This window comes from Pollicipes pollicipes, unplaced genomic scaffold, assembly GCF_011947565.3.
Source record: "Pollicipes pollicipes isolate AB1234 unplaced genomic scaffold, Ppol_2.1 Scaffold_7261;HRSCAF=8764_pilon_pilon_pilon, whole genome shotgun sequence".
NCBI lineage: Eukaryota > Metazoa > Arthropoda > Thecostraca > Pollicipedomorpha > Pollicipedidae > Pollicipes > Pollicipes pollicipes.
In genome coordinates, this window is record NW_023597054.1 from 30,099,333 (window position 1) to 30,126,339 (window position 27,007).

Genomic DNA, 27,007 nt, shown 5'->3' on the forward strand with positions numbered 1-27,007 from the left:
CAGAAAATACCTCTTTTTGGGACGGGTATTTTCTGCAAGCAGTCTACAGGAGCCTACACCCCTACTCCGCACCCCCACCGCCTCATCAACGAATCCCATGGCAGCGAGGTTCCTCGCGCCACAAGCTTGGGAGCTGGATGCAGGCTGACATGGCAGCATATCGTAAGCAGAACATCGTATGGCAAACTACTGTACCGGGTCAAGACCACGCGCTATGACAAATTCCGGACAATAATTCATTGCAAGTTCAGTAGTTCGCTTGTTAATTTGCAATGCCCGTTCTGACTGCATCGATGATGAGATTAAAGGGAATGTTCCACATTTGAAGATATTGAGATAAACATCAGACATGATGGGAAAACCTTACTTGTAATTATTGATATGCTTTCAAGGTTCAAAAACGACCCTAAGTAGCAAAATTTCAAAGATTCTAAAAATGCGCCACATTACGTCATCGTTTGATGGACTCATGGAATCGTTTTGTGACGGCAGCTTTATCTGGCAGCATCTGGCATCCAGACTTAAAGAATACCTCGAAACACACGAAAGCTGACGCCAGCCGTCCATTCTCGTCGCGGTCGCTGTGTTGGGTGACGGATTAGTAAATGACTTGCTTGCGGATTTTTTGTCTTGGTACTGGTCGTAACGGAAACTTTGGTGGGCTGTTTGACATACTCAACGTAATGCTCGCTAGCTTTTATGGCAGATTATTAATATAAAAGCACGATATGCTGTGAAAACTGCCATACGGTGTCAAGAATCTCTTACCGAAACCTGCCAAGAACTGTTGAGGATGTCATTACTGTATTGGCACGCACCACCATTGACCACACCTATTTCAAGCGAATGATTCACACTCTCATGTCAAATAAGTGTGATCCCACGCTTGCACAGTCCGCGGGACTATGAATTGGGGGTTTTCTGATAATTTCCTCGCATGTTTTCGGCTATAACACCGCATTTCACCCCGAGCTCCATACAAAACAGGATCTTGACGGGGATTCATGGTAATGCATCTCAAGAGGTTGTACTTGTAGGGCGCGATTTTTTTGTTCAAGATTGAAATTTGCCGTACAATTTGTGTTGAATATTAAGTAACACACCAATATGTATATGTATATATATATATATATATATATATGTATATATATGTATGTATATATATATATATATACAGACCTATATATGCATGTATATACCATGCTAGTGTAATATTTCCCTAATTTTATAATGTCTTGCTAACCCACAAACCCTGCAAGGTTCTTTGCTCCGGTGCACAAAGCGCCAACCGAGTTGTCTAGGCAGTTACTGCCGTGCAAGCGCAAAGTTCACTCCGAGAGGTATGTCAAAGGGCATACCTTTGTAGCGTGTGCGAAGTCAACGTGTCGTTGAACAAATGTCAAAATGCAACCGCTGTACGGAGTCATTCAAATGCCACCATGCACAACAGCCCAGGCGAAATAGATCATATATTTAATCGCATTGGCTCACATCGATGCTTTACAAAGGCCCGTCACAACGAGTGCAACGAGCCCTGGCGAGCACCTCTGACCTGACGCACGCCACGGAGCACGATACTGCTCTGCCCGTGTCAAGTGCGTATAAAACTGCATCCACCTGTATCAGCTCTAAATCAAGTCTATATCAACGCTGTGTTGATCATGACATAATCGGATACAGTCCGAACGTTTAGAACCGCAGGCGCCGCGAGCCTCGGGGCCTTCTTCTCCTGATAACAATGGCAGCACGCGTTTGACCGGGAGCGGCGTCCACAACGCCCCCCATACCATTCACTGGTGGGTGCTCAGGTCCACCTCTTTGTACCAGAACAAGATGTGGTCTCCGTTTCTCGGAAAGACACCGTCAACGCCTGGAATAGATACATGTGTTAGTTCCGTAAGCGTTGTTGTGTTTGATTGTGGAAAGGAGGAGGTCATTTCAATCCCTCTTCAGAAAACCATTCCGGAAAGCTACAAGGCCTTTAAATTTCAGCCCACTAAAAAGAGACCATTGTCAAATAAGATTGCAAAACAAGGCGTTCCTTCAAGAACTTTCGTGTTGGTCGCTGCCAACTCCCGCTTTCGAGACTGATCTATTGCGAGCCATTAATGCTAACAACACACCAGTTGATATTCCATCTTTTACAGGCTCGATGGGTTTTATGACTATTTTCCCGTAAGGCGGCCCGCCAGGTAGCTTGGGATACCTTCTGTGTCCGTTCCTCTTGCATCAAATCATAGCAACTGTCATGCCTGCAGTGACATGTGAACCCCTTCCCAACACGCCGAAAACAGACTTATCGGGGTCAACGTTCGTACTGCGTCATTGGCAGTCGGCATGCAGCATTCTGAGAAGCTCGTTTAATCTTGAACCTCGTGATATGGCTCAAGTGAACCAAACCAGGAGCACGATTGGCGAGCAACTCGAAGCCAGATAAGCTCGCAGCTCGAAGACAGCATACAAGCTTGGTAGCCGAGAACGTCAGATCTTACGGCACCTGATGAAAGATGCGACCGTTGGCGGCCACTGTCGGATTCCCGCCCCGTGCAAAACAAACAAAACACAAAAGACACAAAACACGCAGCATCTGGCTGAGCAGGATTGATCCCAAAACGATGCTCTCTCCGTGTGTCAAAATCTGCGTGTTCGCTGTCCGGCGGAGATGCGCTACGCACCTTTTGGGGTCAGGGCGCTGTCGTCTGGTTTGTTGTTCCTGTCGGGCGGGGAAGGCAGCCTGTACAGCATCCAAAAGATGCTGTTGTCCTTCTGCTCGTGGTAGCCACCAATGCTATCAATGTAGTGGCCGAACGAGAAGTCCACTTTCGTGAACCTGCCGAAACAGGGCAAAGCGTTACATCAATTCGGTATATGAATATGACATGGCTTCATTTGACGTGCCACATCGACGTTCCAGAGAACAACCTCCGTCTTGGTGAATGTCTTGGTTTTCACATGTTTCCTACACAGAAACAGCCCTGTTTTTACTTATTTTAGGGGTAGGTTTAGCCATTTTACCCTGCTCAGCTCCTTGCTCTGTTTTGCGTGATCACACCCCCGGACAGAGGCACCAGGGAAATTCGACAGCAAAAGCCAGCCCCCGCAGTTACTAGAATAGATAACTAAGCAATGTAAAATAAGCCGTGACTGCTCGTCAATATGTTTTGTGCACAAAATCCTTTCGACCTATATAATGTCGTGCGCACCTCACCATTCTGATTGTGAACTAAGGCACGGGGTGGAAGTTCACTCACTCGTAATGGCTGTCTCGTCTGGCCGCCAGCTTCATGCATTTAAACATGCTGGTGTGCGGCGGCACCGTCAGCGACAGGTTGAACGTCTCGTTCACCTCGGTCCCAACCCACAGCCAGTAGGTGAAGTGGACCGGCCTGTGTGACTGCTCGTCCACCTCCGGTGCCGTCGGTGCACTCTGCCCGTCACCTGTAACGTCGGTGTGCGGTGACCGTCACCTGTAACGTCGGTGTGCGGTGACCGTCACCTGTAACGTCGGTGCACGCTGCCCGTCACATGTAACGTCGGTGTGCGGTGACCGTCGCCTGTAACGTCGGTGTGCGGTGACCGTCACCTGTAACGTCGGTGTGCGGTCATGGGCGAAAGCGATGAAATCGTGCGGCCCTGAGTTTGATTTAGTGGTCAAGTTCAAATAATACATCACCTGACTGTTTTGGAGTCGGCGATTTCCGAGGTTGTGACCCGCCCAGTCCTGTTGGTTAGAGCCGGTGTTGGTGACCCCGTGGGACCATGCCTACCCCGCGCTGTTCGTGACAGCCGCTTACACTGACCACAGATAATCTCCCCCCCTCCCGCGGCGCCGACCACAGTCGAGATCGGTGACCTCAGAAAACCTCGTCCGTGCTGCCCTGCCGGTGGCAGTCGGTATCGCAGACCTGCGGACAACCTCACCTGCCTGCTCTGTAACAGGTCAGAGTGAGCTCCCAAGCTGCGGAAGATTGCTCTCACCGCCTAGAGTACTCACTTTGTCCTAGCGCCGGCATCGCCAGGACGACGGCGATGCCGATAGCCCACAGATACTTCATCGTTGCCTGAAACGCGGTGAACAAAGGAACGCGGATGACTAGACAGCTAACCAGACGAAGCCAGCCGCTCCAATGGACTGCGTCACGTCTGCTCGGCCTTTATACTGCAACTGCTTCGGACGAAATCTAATCATATGACGCGGTCCTCCGGTACACCCGCGCCCCCGCGGCGGTGCGGAGCCAATGCGCAGTACGACGCGGCCGCAGGGTCTGACTCCACAGCCAGTCACGGCACGCGCAGCCACTGCGCTCGTGGCGGTCACACCAACCGGCGTCGAGCGTTTGTGTGATGCCGTTTAGTGGCATGACGTCATGACTTTGCAATGACGTCACGTTACGTACTGCGTCACACTTTGCGGTTGCTGCAGTCGCTCCAAAGCAACCGCAGTGACCGCAGACGAAGCTGCGGTCGCTCCAAAACAACCATAGTGACCGAAGACGAGGCCGCGACGCGGTGTGTCGCGCTTAACACAGTACAGACTCGAAGACTGTACAGACTGCACAATGTCAGTTGCATAAAAAATTATCAGCTAGATTTGCTTGGGAGATTTTCTGCATCTTTTCTGCGGCCAAGGAAACGCCTATAGCAGAAACCCTTCCGATGACGCGCATGCCGATGATTAAGCAATTGATGACTGCACCAACCGCAGCGACCACAAGGACCGGTAACCTAGAGGGCAGTGGGACGCGACGGGTCAGCATGTCGCGTCGCACAGGGCATTGCGACGCGACGGGTTACCCAGAGGGCAGCGCGACGCAACAGTTTACCCAGAAGGCTGTGCGACGCAACAGCTCTGCCTATGTCCCGATGGCTTAGAGACCAACCAGCTGGTAGGCACGGCTGTGGGAAAAACCGTGCGACACGGATACAGGTGTAAGATTCCCAGGAGGAAAGTACGACACGAGTACATGGGCCTGTAGTGGCACAGCAAGGTATTTCTGGCAACGTGACCATGGTACATATACCGTAGGGACAGAATTAGTGATGCCAGTTGTAGAAGTCGCTCTCGTCTAGCCCGGATTCTTTTCAGGCCTTTTTGCATGGGAAGGCCATTTTTTTTTTGTCCAGAATGTCGTGAAAGGGGGGGGGGGGTGAGGCAAGTCAAAGCTTCCCGCTCAAAACTCAGTTTATAACTGGCCGCAGACCGTATCGCATGGTACAAAATAATGTCCTGTATTCTCGATTCTCTTGTCTTTACATTTCCATGGTGAAATTTTACTCGAGACATATGTTAACTATTTTGATCAAACATGATATTCTATTTTTAATAAGCACTCATATCCCAACTTTTTAGTCAATACTTGTAAATTATTTTTTGGTCAACCCTTATATGCTTGCTTTCTTAGTCAATACCGCTAAAGGATGTAGATAGGTGAAATAACCCTGATAAAGGGGAGGGATTCCAGAACAAACATTGAAAAATCCCATATGGCGAATGCCTTTTGTCGGCTGCTGAATGGTGACTGCGGAATGCCGACGTGTAAAACAGTTGGCGGGGCAAAAAGTCGAAACGGCTAAATGGCAAATTGCAAAAAGGCGAAATGCAAGAAAGTTAACTTGACAAAGTGGCGAGAAGCTAAATGGCGCACTTCAAAATGGCGGCATGCAAAGTTGGCGAACGGATAAATGGCGAGTTGAAAAATAACGACTCAGTTAAACATCAATGTGATATTGGTGAAGGGCTAAATGACGAAATACAAAAGAGTCACCTTTGAATTCGGTGTTGGTGATGGTGAATGGTGACATGGGAGAAGCTTTCCGTCACATCTGAAGTTTGGCCCAACATCTTCAAATGTGGAACATTTTCCATAAGCAGCTCGCCATTTAGCTCTTCGCCAAGTTGGCATGTTGTCTTTTTTACGTGTCACCGTTTTGCAGTTCCCCATTTTGGTCGGTTGACTTCGTGGTGTCTCGTCATTTTGTTTTGCAGTTCGTCATTGAGCCTCACGCAATTTTGGCATGTCGCACTTCTTTCATGCTTAGCTTGTCATTAAGCCGATTTAACTTTTTGGTTTGTCGACTTTTGTGTGTCGCCAATATAGAAGTCGTCAAATGGAATCGACAAAAAACAATTGGAAAACTACGAATCGAATTTTTGTCCAGACACCACACGAACGTGGCGCAAACATTCTATTGAGATATTTATTATGTGTGTCTGCGGGTCTACGAGATCAAGATGTGAACAAAACACTGGCCTCTCTCTGTTCCCGCAGAAGGAAGGGAACGGAAGCAGCTTGTCGGTAACAAGAGTCTAGTCACTAGACGCGGCTGTCATAAAGTCAGCTGTCGCGTTTGATGCGTTCTGGTTCTGACAGCTGTCGGCTGTCAACCGTCACGTTTTCTCAAAGTTTTTTGGCGTAAAAAACACGTACAATGGATTCCTCATAGACTAGAATTTTTTGGGCGCGATTCTATGATATGACGGAGAGGTATCCTCAGAAAATCTTAGGATGGGAGGTCACATCGACGCCCATCTTTATCAGGGCAGGGATTTTTATGTGTCTGTGGTGTGGCCTTCGTGAGAACGGCCAACGTGCGCTTGACAAGAACTCTTCCCAGCCTGCATTCTTTTTACCATTGCTGCCCACTGCGCACCGCACGTTTTTGCGCGCCGTCTTATCGCGCGGGCCGGCTGCTTCCGCTCGTTGTGCAACTTCGCGGTTTACCCGACAGCACAGCGCAAACAGCGGCTGGGAAAATCCCGTCTGCAGAGCGTGACCTAGTGGCTGGGTGGTTGACGCATCCCGCTCCAACAGAGCGGGCCTGCAACTCGAGCCGCGCTGCACTGCAGGGAGCGCAGGACGCGGGCGCGCCGTCCGGTGGACCCGGGACGGCCGGGCTGAGCCTCGCCGCAACTCAGCCCGGTGGGACACCGGGCTGAGTTGCACACAGTTTTTTGATAGACTGCGGTTGAAAAGCGATGGCGGTTACTAGGGCATTCGACGGCAAATCAAATGGTTGAGGGGTCAATTCTACACCCTCATTTCTCGGAATTTGATAGAAACGGGTCACAGGGGCTGTATGTGGCGCCGAAGACGCCTTGTGGGTTTTCAGACCTCGCAGTTTAGCAGTTTGGAGTTGCAACCTCTAGCATTTTTGTGTTGTGTGGTTGAAGAGCTACGTTCGGGGGCGATTTGTTCACTACGATAAAAGAAAACCGTATAAATATTATGTCAAAATGATGTAAAAACCTTCCAGCACAGTCCGCACACGTACTTGAGCTACTCTGTGAACCTTCAGTGTCCCTTTGATAGCCTTGGCTGTGGCCAAGCTGACATTAAGCTAATCCTCTCGCCGAACTAATTCTCATTTTGGTATGAAGAGACCTACGGTCTGCACATTAGCCTAGCCCTCAAAGACCTGACATAGCTTCCTAGCAGAGCGAATATGATCAGAATGGGGCGCCACAGGTTGACACTGGCAGCACCCTCTTTCAAGGTCCCCAATTCCGTCGCAAGCATTCTTCCCATGGGATATGGCAGCGTAATGCCAATCGCACTTCACGGCAAAGTCTTCCTCATAAAAGAAAATGCTTAAATACTTGCACCTGTTCTTGTACTGCGCAGCTGATGCAGCTGAAAAGGAACACACTTTTCCACATTTGAAACGACAATTTCCTTTCCGGTACAAGGTACTGTAGAAACGTATCGACCGAAAATTGTGGTATTTCATGATGTCTGACAGCGCACAGTAACTTTTATGTTAAATCTGCTCAGGTTCTGGTCAGTATACCACGAAGGGATGCAGCGTGCATTACGGTGCATCCCAGCGAGATTGCTGAACTTCGTTATGAATGACGAAAGTGCACGGTTTTAAAAGACTAGAAATACCAAAGCTTAGTTTTCGGCCGGTCGTTTTGAAGGCCGTCAAAAAAATTTACCCTGGTGCTGGGTCATTAAGTGATGTCTGGGAACTGCAACTACGGCTTCTGACAATTTGGTCAAAACCTCATCAATTGACAGAGCGAGTTCAGTTTAAACACAGCGTTCTGTGCTTACCCACTGGCTAAATCTGCATTTATAAACCGAATGTAAAATGTCCTCTGCCTGCGCATTGATAGCGTAAATACAAAATGATCGCACACCATCCTACGCGCGGACAATTCTCATATGTCCGCATCATGCAACATGCCTTGTGAACATCCCACACAGCTTAAGGATATGGTAGAATAGGAAGTACGACTGAGCGCCACTTAAGCTATCTTGGTAGTGTGATATCATTTTCAACATACCGAAGATCACAAATCGACAGAGCTGTTCTTCGGGCGCGAGTAACAGCCTGTGTGACACGGGGTGGGATGTTCCTATCCGAGGACCCGCCTGGCGTTGTGCCTGCAGATGGGTGTCATCCCACTCGTTAACGGCGTTACAATCCCAGAGCCGCAACGTCTCGTTTTCCTTCTCGGTCCTCGTCCTCCTCGTCCTCGTTTTGATGAGCGGAAGTAGCTACCAGAAACCAATGTTGAAAGTCAGGCACATGTCTGTTGGTATTGGATCTGTAAGCGTGGATGCGAGTACAAATTCAATGGCAATGTCAAAGGTGATATTTTAAGTTGCCAAATACCATCATGTTTGTCAGCGTGTTAGGCAGATTTAGTTTTAACCGACATCCGATTAAATAATTCCTGCTCGTGGGCTCTGATTCTGAGGAGAAATACACCAGGCAAAACAAAGCTTTTGCACTTATTCCAAATATTGCCACTTTTACAATTTGTCTTGCGTTTTAGTACCGTGCAAATATCGTAAACGTAGTGCAACATTTGGTGCTTTTAGTCTTATAGCAGCCTGGCATGGGCCAGGACTTCTCAAAATTTGGAAAAAAAATTGGCACACCGCCAGCATAAGATGGATACCAGGCAAAAGAGAAGAAAACTGTTCTTTATTTGACCTACATGTGTCGCAATTTTTCAGATACCAACGTTCTCAACTTAGTTTAACTTCAAGAGAGCGTTGCATGGTGAATACAACAATTACAGTTTATGGCCTTTTGCATGCACCAGCAAATTTGTGAACAAGCGCATGAACTTAAATTGCATTGGCATGTTTGCATATCACGCAGCTACACACCTTCACTCCCGTACTGGGCCCATACACCTGGCGTCGATATTCCAAACGATCATTTGCTTTCGCCTCAGTGCTTCGCTGAAACATATATCAGCGCACGTTGACCGATGTTAGAAGCATAACATTTCACTCATTTTCCAGCCCGTCCCTGTTTCCTGACCACTTTACGTCATGCTCCTTGTTTCATATGCAGATGTTGTTGACGTCACGGTGATTTGTCTCGCCGCGTCAGATTGGCCGTCAAAAAAAGATTAGCCCAATACATGAAAACCATGCGTCCTGAACATCAACATTTACGCGTAATTGGCGCTTGCCAATATACCATCGTAGGTTACATATGTATACACGCTTACAATCGCCTCTTTTTCAGCTCAAGATCCTGGAATATAGCGCAACACCGACCAGAACCAGGACTTGAAAATACTGCCACAGTGCGGAATCTGGGGTTTATTGCCACGGCAACCGGGGTTAAGTTCTGTTATGACATGGAAATCTTGTGACCAATCAAGGGATGAGCATGTTGTCCGAATTCGCGGCTTTTCCAAAGCCATAGGCCCTACATTTATGGGGATCGGAGCGTTCGACCGTATTGTTTCTATAGCCTTGGTGTCGCTGCCGTGGCCGTGGCGGCCGGCGGCTTGTCAGTGTGTGACGCGCTTATACCGTTCTGTCGTTATTACGTTTGTTAACCTTTCGTTGGCTGATAGCTCCAAGTTGTTGAGAAGTCTGCCGGATCAAACTGAGCCTGGGCCCCGGCTGTGACGAATGATGTAAATCTGACGTGTCCGGCTGTAAGAGCGGGATCGACGGGCCGGACCGAAACCAAACGGTTTGGTCAGTGTCCTGCTGTGACAGATCCTTGACCTCAGAATCCCTCTTGGGGACTCGTTTTCTGCACTCTGTGTAGAACCCGTCACCGAGGTACAAGTCTCGGAAGAAAAAGGTGGCAAAAATGACGAAAAAGAGTCTCTCGTTTGGTCAACGAGAAACTTTAGCCTCACCTTCATTGCTGTGCGCCGGCGTTTGCGTGGTTCGACGATTAAGGCCCGTCCCAAATGTGCCAAAATTGAATATGCCTTGTACAGTACCTTGTGCATCCTTACTCGCCAAAAAGGGAGACGATGCCCTTGCATTTGCGCACGGAATATGTAGAAATGTTATTGCTGTAATTTCCACGACCGTAGCTATAAAAAGTAAAGATCCCCGCGAGTTTGGGCACTTGTACAAAAAAGAAAACAACAGCGTGTGGTCTCATGATCTGCATCGCAACTTCTGGCCATGTCCCATCGAATGGCGAAGGCTTGGACAGCATCGGAGCCATCAGCTCTGAATGAGTTGTCTGCAGGCAAGCATTTTGGAACCTGTGAAATTTAATGACCTTTGACCAGGCCTAGGATTACTTAATTCTCAACTTCAGAGGGGAATGGTGCATCCAATGGTACAGGTTTGGCAACAATCGGTGCGGTATGGCCTGAGGCCTATGTTGACTGCAAGCAAGGCTTTGAGGATTTGTGAAATTTGATGCTTTATTACCTGACCTAGGGCCACCAAATTTTCAATTGCTGGAGAGAATCACGTATGGCACATCCAATGGTGGAGGTTTGGCAGCGATCGGTTCAGTAGATTCTAAGAACTGAGTTGTCTGCAAGCAAAAATTTGAAATTTGTGGAATTAGATGACCTTTGACTCGACCTACGGTCACCACATTTTCAACTGCAATATCAAGGAATCAGGTATGGCGCATCCAATGGTGAAGGTTTCACGGCGATCTGTGCGGTAGATTGTGAGATGTGAGCTGCCTGCTTTTGCATGTGAAATTTTCCCTTCATGTTTTTGAGGTGGTCCAACTTCTGTCAAGTTTCGATATTGCCACCCCATGACTCGCCTCATTTCATGAAATCGGTTGGGGACGGTTTTTAGGAGATCCGTTTATCCATTTCGGATAACATTTTTACCGTTTAACCGTTTATCCATTTCGGATGTCTGCTTCATGTGCCGGTTTTTTAAGACCCTGGCGTAGTAAGTGGCCTTGGACCTCATTTTAGCACCCTCAAGTGCATATTACTGGTCTCACTTTTTGCGCAATGCATATCCAAGGATGTTTGGGTGGAGATCCGAGGCGGCTTGCTGGTCGCAATACATGCTTTGCCTAGGTGACACGTTTTCTTATGGGCGGGGAGGGGGGGGGGGGGGACGTAAGGACTAAAAGGTTGACGCATGCCGTCCCACTTGTGGCACGGGTTCAAGTACCGGTTTCGTCATATGACCCTTGAAGCCTCATATGAACTCTGCAGTTGCTGGTGCGTTATAAAAGGGTGCACGATGATGTGCATTGTGTTCCCTTTTCGCAACAAAAACATCTTGTTCTCTTCTGACGTCGCCTGCTTTTGACGCGCACGTGATGCACTTGAGAACACCCTGCGAAGAGACCCCAGTAGGACCCCAGCAGGTCCCAATAGGTTCATGTTTAAAACGGTAACCCAAACACACAGACTGAATTGCATCATAGCCATCGACTCGCCACACAAAAAATGGTAGATAGCGTCCCTATCACGGGTGCCCGATATGAGACGCCCGTACGTGTTCGAATGACAACACTAGATAAACAAGTCGGAGAACTGCCATTTCAGAGAACAGGTCAGGCGCGCTAGAGGTCTCCAAGTGTTCGTTTGTGCACTGCTGGTAACAGCCATCCTAAATAGATACGCACATCCCGAGCGCTCCTCATCGCACGCACAATGCTACTGGTCGTGAAATGCATGAGGACTCAGTTGAAAATGAGCTCGAATGCATAAACTTGTTTGTTGCCACCTTTGAAGATAACTGCACATTCGTTGAGCTTTGAGGCTCTGGAAACATGCTCAAAAACGCGCATGCCACGTAATTAGGACCGGTCAGTCCCAATCACAGCGATCCTTGTGAGTCCTCTTAACGCGCTTCGGTCTCACCTGGTTTTGGAACTTGTACCCAGTCAGGATCCGGAGATGCGTTTTGTTTGATAACCCGTAATTAGGCAATAAATGTATGTTTAGTTTTAGTCACCGCTATATTGTTTTTAAACAGTCTTGACGTCATTCGTGTGGTTCCGGGATGTGACGTTCTCATGACTGCAAAACAAAACGGACATATTTAGACGAACAATGAAAGGAAAAAGTGGCGCAAATTCATTACTATCGAGACAGCGGCGAAGGCATTACTACAAAATAAGGTGCAAGGAACTTAAGACATGCGTACAATAAAAAGAACAAATACTGCACAAAATGCGATTTTCTCAGAGCAGCAGCGCAATGCGCATTGACTTTTGCTTAGTGATATTACCTGCATTTTTCATGATAGCAGTCATCTTTCCAACCTCCTAGCAGACTTTTTACGTATGTACGTATTGCAGGCATAGGAAACAGGTCGCGTTCATACCATTTCAATTCGTCGATAAGTATTATTGCTACCAGGTCAGACACAGGCGCTATCGCCGGCGGGCGGGCGGCGTGCGACCGCTTCTAGATTTGCGTAATTGCAACGTTTTGCTCTGCTTCATACCCAACAAAAACTGCGAAGATTTACGCATGCGTGAGGTGCCTTTCTGGCTGTTGTGGCGGGTAAATCAGCGTGCCCACTGGCAGCCCGACCTCAGCGGCAGCCAGACCAGGCATGCGAGCCTGCGGTGACTCAATCACATGTTTACCGAGGTTCTGACGCGTGGTCGCCAAAGCACAGGCTCTTTGCGTCACAAGAAAATACCCGGACCCAGCGATTGATTCATGCTGATAATCCCTCGCGCCCGAGTGTTTGAGCTTAGCTAATAATCAATAGAGGTCAAGCGCACATCTGTTTCTGATCTAATCGGCGAGCTATGATCTACTGTGTTGGATACTTCTGTATACAGGCCCTGACTGGCTGAGTAGGCAAATGCTGCAACTGCAACTCATCACCAGCGTGAGGGGAGGGTTGCTGAGGGACCTTGTTACCATGCCGCAGACCGAGTCTTCTCAGACCGACACATGCCGCAGGCCGAGTCTTCTCAGACCGACACATGCCGCAGACCGAGTCTTCTCAGACCGACACATGCCGCAGACCGAGTCTTCTCAGACCGACACATGCCGCAGGGAGACGCCCCATCAAAAGCAAACATTCTCGCCGATCGCGGCTCTGATATGAGACCGTCCAAACGGCCTGCGGCAATCTAATCGCGTCGTCAGCTAAGATGAATGCGAGCCTAAGCGTATTGCCGAAGGGGCGCGCAGGCAGCCAGAAATGCCGCCCGTGGCTGCAACGATCGCCTATCTGCTTGCTCGCTCATGCCTAGATATGTATAATGTCATTGTATACTGTGACATATATACATATATATATATATATATATATATATATATATATATATATATATATATACATATATATACATCATGCGCAATCCAGTGTTTCCAGGTCGTCACGCCCCTTCTATGTTGAGAAACCGTCCCCAAGTACACCGACCAAGTACTGGGTGTTGCTTATTGATTGGGTGTTGGGTATGATTGCGTTAGAACCCAGTCGAGACGAGGTCTGGCAATTTCAAGGAAAAGGCGTCACGCGGATGTCCTCGGGTATTTGCGGTTTGAAGGGATGCCATGACGTGTCATTTCAAACTTAATTTTCAAGTAACTGTAAGCCGTTTTTCCTGTAAGGCGAATCTCAGAACTTTTTTTAGTATGTCTCCAAGCCGTACACGGGGTTAAAATGGATATGGCTGGTCACATAATCCAACACCAGTCCGTATCATTGCACCATGTTTGTCACCCAATAAGAGGAAAGTTTGCTAGCATTTTGTGAGATTACCACCATAGCTGTCACCGATCGCTTCGGACTTTGCAGTTCAGATAAGCCTTACTTGAAACTGGTGAAACGTTTCAATCAACGGCCAGGCCGATGAAAGGAAGATTTCCGAATGTGCCGCCAATAAGGAGGCGACGGCGGTTGCACCCATTGTTAACACGCGCTCGGGTGGCCGGTTGAATATCTCTCCCTCGGGTGGGACGGGGCAATTTAATCCACATGTCTCTAAATTTAAGATAGCTTAAGACAACAAGTTCAGCGGGTTTGTTGACCTCTATGTAAAATCAAATTTTGAGGTCCTTAGGCCATGACCTTGGGGTCAAATAAGGTCATACAAGGCAAAATTCGGGTTGGTGTCTCAAGTACTCCAAGGCCTCTTTACACAACCGCCGTGAAGGTAGATACCTGTTCTAAGCAAAAGGTCAGTGGTGTTCAATTACGATCAGTGACCTATTAAGTCTTGTATGGTCAAGGTTGCCAAATATCCACGAGGCTGCTTCTATTTTGTCACTGAAACAAGCGTCAGGGTATACGGTAGGCGGGATGTTCCCAAAAACAAAAGTGTTTACCCAAGTTATTTTATGTCAGTGACATACTATTACCCTTGAAAAGGCCATTGATCATGTCTGTTGCGGTTTCTGTCATTATCCAATTCGAAACGAGCACCAGAAACTACCTCGTAAACCAACCTCTGAACAAAAACGAAGTTTACGTAGCTTGTTAAGTGTATTTGCGAGGAACATTATGCATATAGAGATGGCAGAATTAGTGGCCATATTCTTCGTAGAAGAACACAAGAGAGTGAGGAAAAGATGAGTTGATATTTCGGCAACATGTCTTCATTGAAACGGACAGCAGAAGCAAACAAATGTGCAACGGGGAGAGGTTGAGAGGGGAAGGGGGAGGGGGTGGCTGGTTTATGCGATAGCTTTTGGTGCTCGTTTTGAATTTGAGAATGACAAAGATCGGGAACATTCCTTCTTGCGTAACCCCTGACGCTTATTTCAACGGCAGAATAGGAGAAATCTCGTGAGTAGTCGGTCACCTTATCCTTGTGAAAAGGTCAATGTGGCCAAGAATGGTTCTGCTGTTCGTTTTGATAAAGGTTGCCGAAATAGCGGCGCATCTACATCTCCATTTTCCTGTTTTTTTTCTATGGGGAATAAGGTCATTACTACTGTCTTATCTATATTAGTAAAAAGGAGGTCAATTTTGACCTTGGTATGACCTCAATACATGGTGTAAGGTCAATAAGGTTTGCTGTAATTTTAACTTCAATTGGTTTATTGCCTAAAAATCGCTTCACATATGTCTGGCTTTCTCAAACACCCTGTTGTCGCATCACATCGAACGATTCCCTAGAAATGGGTGCTCTGACAGCCTGGCTTCACTTTGGCATAACACAGGTCAGCAAGCTTACTTCCTAGTTCTTTAGATTGAAAGAGCAGCTATTTAATGTACAACTACGCAAAGTTTGGCGCGGCTTCGCCACGTAGTTCTGAACTCATTCAAAAAAATCTTCAGAAGGTCAAATTGACCCCCCTCCGCGTGCATGTTAAGAGAGGCACCAGGAATTTTCCTAGCCGGATGGGACGGAAAGATGGATACACTCTGACTGCACGCGATGCGACAATGCAAATGCCTGGCTCACTTTTCAGCATCTGCATGGGCTCGGAGCTGAAACTTCCCAACGGGGGGAAATTGGGTTGGAGTTGGGGGTCAAATGTCATTTCTTGGATTATTCCTTCTGTGAAACACAATACATATCACACACCACAGGAGGTCCCCCACGATGAATAGCCGACATCTAGGTATTTTTTAAATTTCTTTACAGCCAGCGTCCATGGAATCAATGACTACATTGTCAGAGAGTCGATGGACCCGCCCCCTGCTCTGCTATCTGCCCCCCCCCCCGCCCTTGGTTCCCGCGTTCCAGGCCCGCGTAAGCCGGAAATGATGGAAAAATTCGCACTGAACAGTTAGAAATTTGTAGATTCCATATAATGTTAACGATCTCCGAATTGTTCGGGATTCATCAAATTGACTTGAGGTATCAGAAATGATTACGTTACACACCGTAAAATTAAAATTCAAGTTCTGAACCATACCTACGTTTCTGTGGTATTTCTTTGATATTTCCTTGTTCGTCGGGTGCAGGCTCTAGATTAGGGATGTGTGAAGCAGGGCGATGTTTCGAAATATAAAGATAAAGCAAGAAGAAAATGCCAGAATCAGTTGGCAAGCAGCGTCGACTGCTTCCACATGACCTCACGGGATTTACGGGGCAGTGTGATTGCCCCATGCATCACACTGTGCTGATAGCTGCATGTGGCCGATTTCCAACAATGTGGGGGTTATTTGAGTAAAGTACAGTAACAATATGATGTGGTAACATTTTTGTGTTAGGAATAGTTTTCGTGGCATGACGAGTGGCGCAGGCAAGGGAGTTGTACAAGAGCACGTGCTAAACTCGATTTTCTGTGAAAATGTTTGAGCCGTGCCTTCTCTCTTCCGATTATGAAATCCTGCGCACGCATGTGGACGAGTCGGTCCACTCTTTATGTGCAGTGATTGCGGGAACGGCACCCAACTATAGATGGCTTATCCTAAAATTGTTTGACAAACTGTTTGCGTCATGAATATCCACTGACTACGATGCAGTATGATCAAAGCCCATCACAGCAAATGTAAATGCTAGATTGGGGATGCGCAAAGCAGGGCGATCTTTTGAAATATAAAGATAAGGCAAGAAGAAAATGTCAGAACTAGTTGGCAAGCAGCGTCGAATACTTCCACATGACCTCACAGGATTTACGGGGCAGTGTGATTGCTCCACGTATCACACTATGCTAATAGCTGCATGTGGCCGATTTCCTAATCCCAATAAAGAACGAAAAAATGGTAAAAGTAAGCACAGACGAAGTGTGTAACAAGCACCTTTACATACTTAGTAAGGATCTTCACGCTTCTTATTATAACATAATTTTTTGTTGGAGAGGTACCTTTCCTCACTCAGATTAACGAACTTCCTTATATCCCATATCCAGGAGACATTCTTAGAAAAATGAATAATGAGCTACAGTTCATCAAGCGGAAAATGGACCGATAAAGACCGACACCGGATCAGTTCATTATTACACGCGCTTGAATGCCGTCCGGCTGCTCATATCGGCAGGAGAAACAGGCATGAATCTCAGCTGTCGAGCCCCACAGCCTGGAGACATGCCACCGGGCCGGCTGTAAACACGGCCTCGGGATCTCCCCGACGTCGCGGGAACGGCGTCAGCGATGATCGTGCGGTGTCGGTGGAAATCCCGCTGCGCTCTCTGACTCAGCGCGTGGGCGAAAGTAGGGCGGGAATGCTCGGTCGGCGAATTGATGATCTGCAGGCTGGGGATTAGGTTCTGGTCCCAACTAGAGCTGCCGCTTTTTATGTTCGGAAAACCCGCGCCCGCCACGCACACAAATCTGCAACCCTGCCCCATCCCGCAAGGGAATTTTCTCCCCAAAGGTTCGCATGAACCCGCCAACCTTATTTTACATTCCAGGTGCATGTTATTAATTTCACATAATTATGAGAGCCAAAACAAGAAAGTGCCACAAACTTACAAACATACCTAACGCTTCATGGTATTGTCATGGCTAACATCAGTGAACCTTATTTCTAATTCCAGGTAAACGCACTTAATCTTATGAAATATGGGTTACCCTATATATATATATATATATATATATATATATATATATATATATATATATATATATGTATATATGTATTCATTCGACTAAAAACAACTGATGACTCAGCATTCACGAGCTTTTTGGCTCATCGATCTAGTTTCCGGGCTTTTTACTTGACAATATCGTTTGAATTAAAGATGGTTCGTACAAAATTACTCATATATTCGTCGTTCTTTATATTTTGACGTTTCGAAGTCCTATCTCAGCGCCGGAGAAAACTGAATGGCATAAGAAATAAGTTTTGAATTTTAAAGGATAAAAGATTGCGCACTTCTATTGGAAAGCATCCTTTGGCACGGAAAACACAAATGAAGCATGGCTTATCAAAGCAAGACAGGACCCTATTTTCACTTTGATACCTATGAAATGTACCAAGAATAAACACCAAAACATCAAAATACAATACAATACATATGAAATCCAATAAAATGCACAAAAACACCTGCAGAATAAAATACAATGCATAAAATAGTTCAAGGGCTGTGCAAAAATTGGTTTGTCTGCTTAAGGCTGGAGAGAGTTTGTTAATGAATACACTTTCTCAGATTTCAAGGCGTATTCTGTCTTTGCACGTCCGTAAAATGTCAGTGTTGCCTGTCAGTTGTTGTCGGGTCAATGTCCCGTCGTATTCGTGTCGCATGTGGTCCAGAGGTGCCTCGTCACGTAAGCGCATTGTCGTGTCGCGAGAGCGTCGTTGTGGTCACGCTAATGTAGTGTATGTAACGAAGTTTTCACCCTTCGATGTTGCTTTTGAATTGATGCCCTACATTGGTGCATGTTAGTTTGTCGGGTTTGTCTGGGCTGTTTCTCATAAGAAAGGTAGGGATTTTATTATTACGATAATAAATGACAATGCCCATTTTGTAGTCGTTCTTTCCTTTTACGTGTCGAGCGATAATTTCCCGCAGGGCTTTTTCATCTCGTTATTGGGCAGATGTCATTTGATTTTGAACATACAGTTTGACGGTTAGTTGGATGCCTTGTCTTGGTTTGCTGTTAAGGCGTCTTGTCATTTGTCGTTGTATTTCGTTTTCAACGTCAGAATTTGAAAAAAACCGCTGTTCACCAAGATCTGTCTGATTCTTACGAAGTCTGAATGTAGTCCTTTCCAAACAGAGCAGTGCTTAAATGCACGTCTAATAAATGACCTTATGACGCTAATTTTGTAGCGTCGAGGGCACTCACTGTCGGCATTTAAGCACCGTCCGTTGTTAGTCTGCTTTTAGTATGCAGTCATTTTAAATCGCTGTCATGTCCATTAACAATCACGTCAAGAAATGATATGTTTTGCACACTTGCTCTCTTGTGAGTTCTAAACCAGACTGCTCTTCAAAGGTGTTTTTGAGGCGTTCTAGTTGGTCAGTGTCCTTAACTTCCACAAAGATATCGTCTACATAGCGACAGTAAATGTCCGATCTTATGTCGTCACTTTGTAGTGTGTCGGCTTCCACATGGTCCACAAAGAAATTAGCGAACAAAGGTCCTACAGATGAGCCCTTCGCAACACCCTCAATTTGGCAGTACATTCGTCCATCAGGCCCGTGGAAAGGAACTTCCAACGTGCAGGCTTTCAGTAACTGTGCAATAAGGCGTCTTGATGTTTTGAGAGGAGGAATTTCGGGATGATTGTAAACGCGTTCAAGGATGATGGATACGGTTCTTTCAATAGACACGTTTGTAAATCGATTTTCAACATATGGAGAGGCTAGTAGGCATCTATTAGGCTTTCTTATGAGAACCAGTCCAGACAAACTCTACAAACTAAAATGCACCATGTAGTGTATCAATTCAAATGCATCATCGAATGCCGCAAACTTCGCTCCATTCACTGAATATATATATATATATATATATATATATATATATATATATATATATATGCAATACATTTTGGCGACCAGGATCCTCCTCTAGCGCTTGGCTCCAAACGCCTCAGCTGCCCCTGTGACGCATATCATCCCCGCTGGCCTGACAAGGTCACTGCTGGTCCAGCGCACACATATCCGAGCATCTCAGGCATCGTACGTGAGTCAGTCGGCCCCTGCCCAGATGTGCAGCCACCTTGATGAGCTCCAGCCCCGCCGAGCGCCGCCTCTCACTGCCCTGCCCAGCAGCATGCAGCGTACGCTCTCCTGCTTGGTCCTGTGCCCAGCAGCATGCAGCGTGCGCCCTCCTGCCTGGTCCGGTGCCCAGCAGCATGCAGCGTACGCTCTCCTGCCTGGTCCTGTGCCCAGCAGCATGCAGCGTACGCTCTCCTGCCTGGTCCTGTGCCCAGCAGCATGCAGCGTGCGCTCTCCTGCCTGGTCCTGTGCCCAGCAGCATGCAGCGTACGCTCTCCTGCCTGGTCCGGTGCCCAGCAGCATGCAGCGTACGCCCTCCTGCCTGGTCCGGTGCCCAGCAGCATGCAGCGTACGTTTTCCTGCCTGGTCCTGTGCCCAGCAGCATGCAGCGTACGCTCTCCTGCCTGGTCCGGTGCCCAGCAGCATGCAGCGTACGTTTTCCTGCCTGGTCCGGTGCCCAGCAGCATGCAGCGTACGCTCTCCTGCCCGGTCCTGTGCCCGTAGCGCCGCTGGTAGCGCCGCTGTCGGCCGGCCGGTGGCGCCCTCTTCTCCCGCGGCCGGTGCAGCTGGCGAGATGATTTGCTTTCCGAACTTTAGCTCCGGACTGCACATATTTTCATTCTGAATGTTTCCATGAAGCACGCGTTCCGTAAAATATCATAGCGATTTCTTCGGGGCATATATGCAGCCATAAGATAATACTATATCCCCAGTTTGCGGTGTGTTAGAAAAAAATCTCACGACAGGGGGAGGAGGAGGCCGGGCCCTCCCAATGCTGACTTGAGCCCCTGCGTATGCCCTCCTGAGCTCGTTCAATGTACATGAACAAAGAGAAAACACTGGACCAAATAAATGCAGAACAATTACTTACTATTGGTGTATGAAGTAGTACCTATACACATTGCTATTAGTATCGTGTAAATGCTGTACCGAAGGGCATGCTGAAGGTACCTAATGTACCTACCATATTTTACTTTCATACGTCAACTCCTTCATATATCAAGCCAAACTGTGAATGTTCTGACAAGTTTTTCCCAATGATAACGCCTAGATTGAGATAAAGAACAAATGACTGTAATATGCGACAACTTTTAAAAGTATTTACGGAGTGACCCAGATAAAAGTTAACTCATGTTTTCTCCAACTATGGATTTGTCGCATATTCATGGCTTTGGTGGTCATAAAACACAATCAGCGAGAGCGGTAGTTATCACTGATCCCTTACTAAGGTTGACTCAGGTGTTTTACTGTGAATAACATCGCAAGGGAAGACAGTTCACATTAGCTTGAAATGGGAAGTCATACCTCCGCAGGAAAGCAGCTTTGAATCTACAAAACGTTAAAAAATCATTCTATATCGAGTGCGCAAATTTAAGTGGTCGAAATCTGGGGAGAAATCTGGGATGAAGGGTACGTTAGGTCAACCTTTTTGACTTTCTGCACTCCCCCTCCCACCCCCAACCACTTAAAGAAAGCGACTGCTGATGGCTGCACATCGTCTGCTTCTTTTCGCCGCCATGCTCAAGACGAACGAACGAACATGTGCAGTAGCTAGGGCGCCACGAGAAAGATGATTGTATGGGCTTGCATGGTCATTCCTTTGAAAAGTCTCATTATGATACAAACGACATTGTGGGTATCTGAATTCTTTCAATGTTTTCGTGATCACCCGCTAAGATGATATGCCAATCGCCGCTACATTGTTTTGCATAAGTCGTCGTACAACAAGGGCAAAGTCAGGTGACCTTAAAAGGAGGCGCCAAGCATTCTGCTCTGCTAATTAGTTTGTGTACACTGCGCCATGTATCCTTGACTGCCAGTCAGATTGCTTCCTTCAGCTATCAAAAGTTTCTCCAATCGCAATTGACAAAAATCATGTAACCAATGCATTCTTTGCAATGGGTATTCCCAGTGATGCTCTGCAGGTTGTCGATTGCCGTAGCCTCGGTGGAAGCACTGACAAGACATAGAAGGGGTTACTGGTGCTCGTTTGTCAGTTTTGTACGTGGTTGAGTCCATGACTGACGTTTCAAAGCTGTTATGTCAAAGTAAAAAAAAATTTTTGGATAGCGTTTAGTATTCGTAGCAATATTTAGGCAAGGAGAGCAGAGAGGTTTCAGTAGCAAACCTACCAGATTTAAATTAAAAATTCCCCGCATTCAATACCGACACGAAAACAGTGTTTATGGATCGTAGTTATCTCGAGATGGGTGTTCGCATCCATTATATCATACACCATGTTCTCTGGATTCACTAAGAACAAAAGTGCCACCGCTAAACCTGTGTTACCTCCCGTTTTCCTTTAAAGCACTGCAATAAAAACGTTTGCATAATATGTGTATGTGAATGGTGGACATACGCTCTAAAAACAGTTTGTCTAACAAGTAGAAAATGTGTTCTACCGAGTGCAATCCATGATTATACCGCGTATGAGCCTGAGTGGGTGAAAGAGACCCCGTATATAATTCCAACGCAAATAACCGCGTGATGGTGCGACAAACCATTAAGTTCTCGCTGCGCCTCCTGTTCTGAATCCCTGGCTCCAGAGCCGTAATCGAAGTTTGATTTCTCGAGCTGAAATTACTGGGTCAAAAATCATTGCCTGATGACAGCAAAACGCACCATTCAAAACCAAAGTTAGCTGTATTGACAGTACTAACACCAAACCAGAGTGGAACAGTGAGTTGACACCGTCGAACACACCTGAAGTCCCTCTCGCACTCTACACAGTACACTGGCTTTCCTGCCTCGCCACACCCAGCAGGACAGACCGTTTACGACAATGCACCCACCGCTGACAACGAGATTGATGCGGCTGACGGCCGACCAATGTCTCCCGAACAGCGCCTGGGTGTGGGCTATCAAACGCACTGACCCATCCTCGCGGGAGCCCCACAATACCCTTTACGCGCCACGCTGATAGTTTGGTGCTTAACAGCACGTCGACGCCATGTTGCGCCGACTCGCCGTGCTGGAGCGCAGCTGTTCCAGGGCCTCGGCATGTTGGCTGACCGTCCGGTAGCCCGACTTCAGGGCCTAACTGAATATTTCGGTGGGATGGTGACAGTGTGTCTGTGCGCTCAAGTGAACGGCACAGACACAACTCAATGCTCACTCGCACGGCTCCCCAATACAGTTCGAAGTCAGAAACCCACCTTGGACCACCCTACTCCGATGTCTCACAAAACTAAAAGACGAGGTCCATACTCAGTAAAAATTTCGCGTTAGCTCCTGCTCCAGATTTATGTGTTAAAAAGTCATTTTGAAATCTGGTATATCATGCCGGAAGTGTTCTGTGATCAAGGCCCTTGGTAAGCGTGAATTGCCACGGAAGCCCTCACGCTGCAACCTCGGCAAGGCAATGCCGTTGCATGGGCACGTCTTTACCAGCAGATGCTGGCGTGTGATATGATATTTAAAAGAAATGACGTATCGCTATTTTAAATAACGATATCGTCACCATATTTAAAAAGAAACATTTTATTTCAGCTCTGTTTTGCTTTCAATTCCCGGCTTATTTCAAGCGGCTAGAGTGCATGAGCGACCACAGTACATTGCGTGGTCGCCACTGTGAACCTGCGTGTGGTGTTGTAAAACACTGCCAATGATCGAGGAGGCCGTGTATCAAAGCTTGCGCCGGAACATTTCCCTAGGTACTTGAAGACCTCGCGGCCTGGACCGTGGCTTGGCCACATGAGTTGTGTCACCGAACAAAGATGTCCTTATATGTGGCGCACTGGACCATAAAGTGGTGATATGAATAACCGCACAATAAAATATCAAACATGATACGACAGCGCCTTTTTCTTGAATTACCGAACAGGCACACGCAGCCGAATGTTCGTGTAGAAGTTTCACTGCCATTCCGAAACATGAGAGTAAAGGAAAGAGCAAACCGTAAGCTACACCTTCCGTTGCAATGCTGAGAACGCAATAATATTGAATTAGTGAATCCACGTACCTAAAATATGCCACTAATGCCAACCCGACAGCAATTATTGCTCAATTTCAACCATCAGTTCATCTGTCAGCAAATTACGGAATGATTGACAGTTGTGTTTGCGCAATTGCCACTTGAAAAACGCTGCATGCGTTTTAAGAATCTGGATATCTATAAGTGTGACAAAAAAAATTGTCCTGGCATTGTTCTTCAGAACCCAAGGTAGTGCAAAGTGGTCGTACACTGCACCAGTGGAAGGAAAACATCATGTTCTCTTAAACTCAGTCAGAAAAGTGTCTCCCTTTACCAGCCTGCAATTAATTTCTGGCCGCAAAAACAAACGATACCACCTCGAGGGAACAAAGCATGTTAAGTGAAACCACGTTACGACGGCGTTCAAATGGCAGCACTCACGACGTCAAGCACTCGCACTCGCGAGCACTCGCGAAAAAAATGATCCGTCTATCGCATTACCTTACATCTATAATTCACAAATTCCAGTAACATCGAGAACACGGAGCACTGGCGAGCACCGCTGATCTGTTGCGCGCCACGGAGCACGAAACTTGTCTGCCCGTGTTGACCATTACATAAACGGGCACAGCCTGAAGCTGCGGACTGGAAGTCGGAACGAGCCTATGAGACTCCTTCTCCTGATGCCAGATGGCAGCACGTGCTTGGCCGTTTACGGCGTCCACGACATCTCCCATGCCGCTCAATGGAAGCTTGGTTTGTTATATCTTCTTGTACCAGAACAAGATGTGGTCTCCATTCTCCGGATAGACATCGTCGACTCCTGCAATCAATTAGACATGCGTGAGCCTTAGCCCTACGGAATGTTTTCACTTTCGTCCGGCCAAGGGTGATCTCAGAATCCCTTAGGTCTCGAAAACCAAGTAAGCCGGAGGCATGCGTAAAACGGCATTGTAAAGCTCTCGTCAAACTGCGTGCCATAACGTGTCTGTACAATGATGAATGCAACCTTTAACAGGGTGAACCAGTGAAAAGGATCACCTGAGTACTTTATAAAACCTTCCTGTTGACTCAATAAATGGGCATGCTTGGAAAACGCTGAGACGGGGCACGAGTGGAGATCGACGCATGTGAGTGGAATATCATGTCAGGTCAGAATAGGCGAAGGCCCGTCCCGTCCGGCATTGGCCTGTCCGGCTATATCAAGATCTTAAGAGGCACATCACAGAGGAGAACAAGATTGGAACGGCATTCCAAAGCCGAAATACATGTGCCATTAAATTTTTAATTGTAGGTCTCTAAACGGTCAGATTTCAGCCTAGCTTGATCTTGGATGCTATGCACGTGCCAAGACGACGTGATATAGTGACCTGACCGTGATATAGACCAAAAGGAGACTCTGGAAAACCTCTTTGAAATGCTTTTTCTGCGAGAAATTAGTTAAACACAGGAAAACTTTCCACTTCAGAGCTCAATTCCACCGACGTGGCTTCGTGTAGGAAGTTACAAATCGTGGACCGTCAAAGCCAGAAAACTTCAAACTTTTCAGACATGCGTAAAATGGTTGAAATTTAGGCACACAGCATTTCAGGACCGTGGTGAGAACCGTTCAGAAGTTATTCCGGAAACCCTTCGGGACATCTGAGATCCGCTCAGAGGGCAAGGACTTATTCAGTGAATGTAATTGCAGTTTTGCTGGGGAGCGGAGGAACTTCTTTGACATAAACAAGAAAGGCCATGGGTTTTCTGCATGATGAATTCAGAGTTCTTATGCTGTTATCAACCTTCACGATACCAGAACGTGGTGGTTAAACGACGGTATTGAGCAAACCCTGGTCAAATTGTCAGCGCTCAATTATATCATCAATACAGAATATTGGCAATGTCAGCAATGTTTGCTTAATAATCCCATTTCACTAGCACCTCCTGATATATTAAAGGTTGATAGCTGTCACCATAAAAGTATAAACTCATAACGAAGTAAGCCTCGACACATACGACTCAAGTTGACCTAACTGAAGAAACAGATTACAAAGAACTCGGGTAAAATTGCAAAGAGGCAATCAGGCTATAGGATGCACGCAGTCCCTATTGCAAGGCGTGACACTTCTGCCACGAAGTGTCAGCGCAAGACACGAGGACATCGCGAGATCCGCTCGCCAATCTCCACACAGCAGGCGGAGGTGTGACTTATTCCCAGTCTACTAAAATTGACACAAAAACTGCGCCGACCGAAACCGCCTTGAAGCTAGCTTTCGGTAGCTTCGGTCGGCTAACGGATTACTCCATCCTCCGACCATGCCCTCGCAGTGCTTGTCTGGTCAGGGACACGCTGCGCACCTGTTGCGGACAGGGCGGTGTTGGCAGGCTTGCTGAGCTTGTCCGGCGGTGCCGAGAGCTTGTACAGCAGCCAGAACAGGTAGCCGACCTTCTGCTCGTGGTAACCACCGATGGTGTGAATGTAGTGGCCGTTGGGCCAGACTGTGGCCGAGAATCTGTCCGGAAACCGTCCACAACGCTAGATCGATACGGTATGCGAATGTGGAGTTCATACATGGAATGTGCCACGGCCAGTTAGCAAAGAGCATGATTGTCCACGAACAACATACCAAATAAAAGGGCATAGCGGTACATGCCTTGGTTCCAACACATTTCCTGCGCACATCGCCAATAAAATGAAAGATACCAGATGCAGAGCGGCGAGAAACACAACTCGGCGCCTGGAGTCACTAGAACAGACAACTCAACATCGAGAAGCCTTCAATCTGGCCAGAAAATGTGCCCCATACCCAACCCCGGAGGAAATCCTGTTTCGGAACATCGTCCTGGTAATACATACACAGCGCCTCGGCCAGTAACTTGGCGGGCCGTCGGCAGGTGTGATTAAGTGCTAAGATGATTGGCTTCCAGCCAACACTTGTCACAACCCAAATTCTCCCCTCGGGACTGCTGGGATTTGAATTGAAGTCTTCTGATCATGAGTCAAGATCTCCACCAACTGAGCTAGCCGGGAAGGGCAGCTGTTCCGGTAGTTCTAGTAGGTCCAGTTCCACCATGCATTCCTTCCTAAGACTCAATAACACTTGGCGATCGACGTAGAGTTAACTGGCCGGAACGTTGTGTGCGTAATATTTTCTTACAGACCAGAGGAAGACAGTAGTCAAAACAATCATTCCATCCGCGACATTAATTATGTGTCTCAATCCTTCCATGAAATTACACCCAATCCTACTACCAACAAAATTTTGACCCACCTGACCGGCCCGACAGCCAACAAAGGCGCAGAATCTTAGGCTCACTTACTCAAAGTTGCTGTCCCGCTCAGCCGCCAGCTTCATGCAGTCGAACAGACTGGTGTTTTT

General features: G+C 47.3%; 2 protein-coding genes across 2 annotated transcripts; both read right to left on the reverse strand.

The window, feature by feature from the left end:
• Positions 1-1,451: 1,451 nt before the first annotated feature.
• On the reverse strand, positions 1,452-4,211 carry LOC119112595 (uncharacterized protein CG3556). Its single transcript, XM_037236815.1, has 4 exons — positions 3,995-4,211; positions 3,252-3,438; positions 2,676-2,830; positions 1,452-1,870 (listed from the first exon to the last, which is right to left on the reverse strand). The coding sequence occupies exons 1-4, from the start codon at positions 4,053-4,055 to the stop codon at positions 1,791-1,793; spliced, it is 483 nt and encodes a 160-aa protein (XP_037092710.1). The 5' UTR covers positions 4,056-4,211; the 3' UTR covers positions 1,452-1,790.
• An 18,146-nt stretch (positions 4,212-22,357) lies between these two features.
• Positions 22,358-27,001, reverse strand: LOC119112857 (uncharacterized protein CG3556-like). The gene is made up of 3 exons (XM_037237145.1): positions 26,949-27,001; positions 25,986-26,140; positions 22,358-24,468 (listed from the first exon to the last, which is right to left on the reverse strand). The coding sequence occupies exons 1-3, from the start codon at positions 26,981-26,983 to the stop codon at positions 24,407-24,409; spliced, it is 252 nt and encodes an 83-aa protein (XP_037093040.1). The 5' UTR covers positions 26,984-27,001; the 3' UTR covers positions 22,358-24,406.
• Between the last annotated feature and the right edge of the window lie 6 nt (positions 27,002-27,007).

Excerpts from the sequence above, each read along its gene's own strand:
- LOC119112857 (XM_037237145.1), bottom strand. The coding sequence starts at position 26,983 with ATGAAGCTGGCGGCTGAGCGGGACAGCAACTTTGA. Across the intron at positions 26,141-26,948 it reads GAGCGGGACAGCAACTTTGA|ATTCTCGGCCACAGTCTGGC; the intron begins GTAAGTGAGCCT and ends GTTTCCGGACAG. Across the intron at positions 24,469-25,985 it reads CACCGCCCTGTCCGCAACAG|GAGTCGACGATGTCTATCCG; the intron begins GTGCGCAGCGTG and ends AATTGATTGCAG.
- LOC119112595 (XM_037236815.1), bottom strand. The coding sequence starts at position 4,055 with ATGAAGTATCTGTGGGCTATCGGCATCGCCGTCGTCCTGGCGATGCCG. Across the intron at positions 3,439-3,994 it reads GATGCCGGCGCTAGGACAAA|GTGACGGGCAGAGTGCACCG; the intron begins GTGAGTACTCTA and ends CCGACGTTACAG. Across the intron at positions 2,831-3,251 it reads AGACGAGACAGCCATTACGA|GTTCACGAAAGTGGACTTCT; the intron begins GTGAGTGAACTT and ends CTGTTTCGGCAG.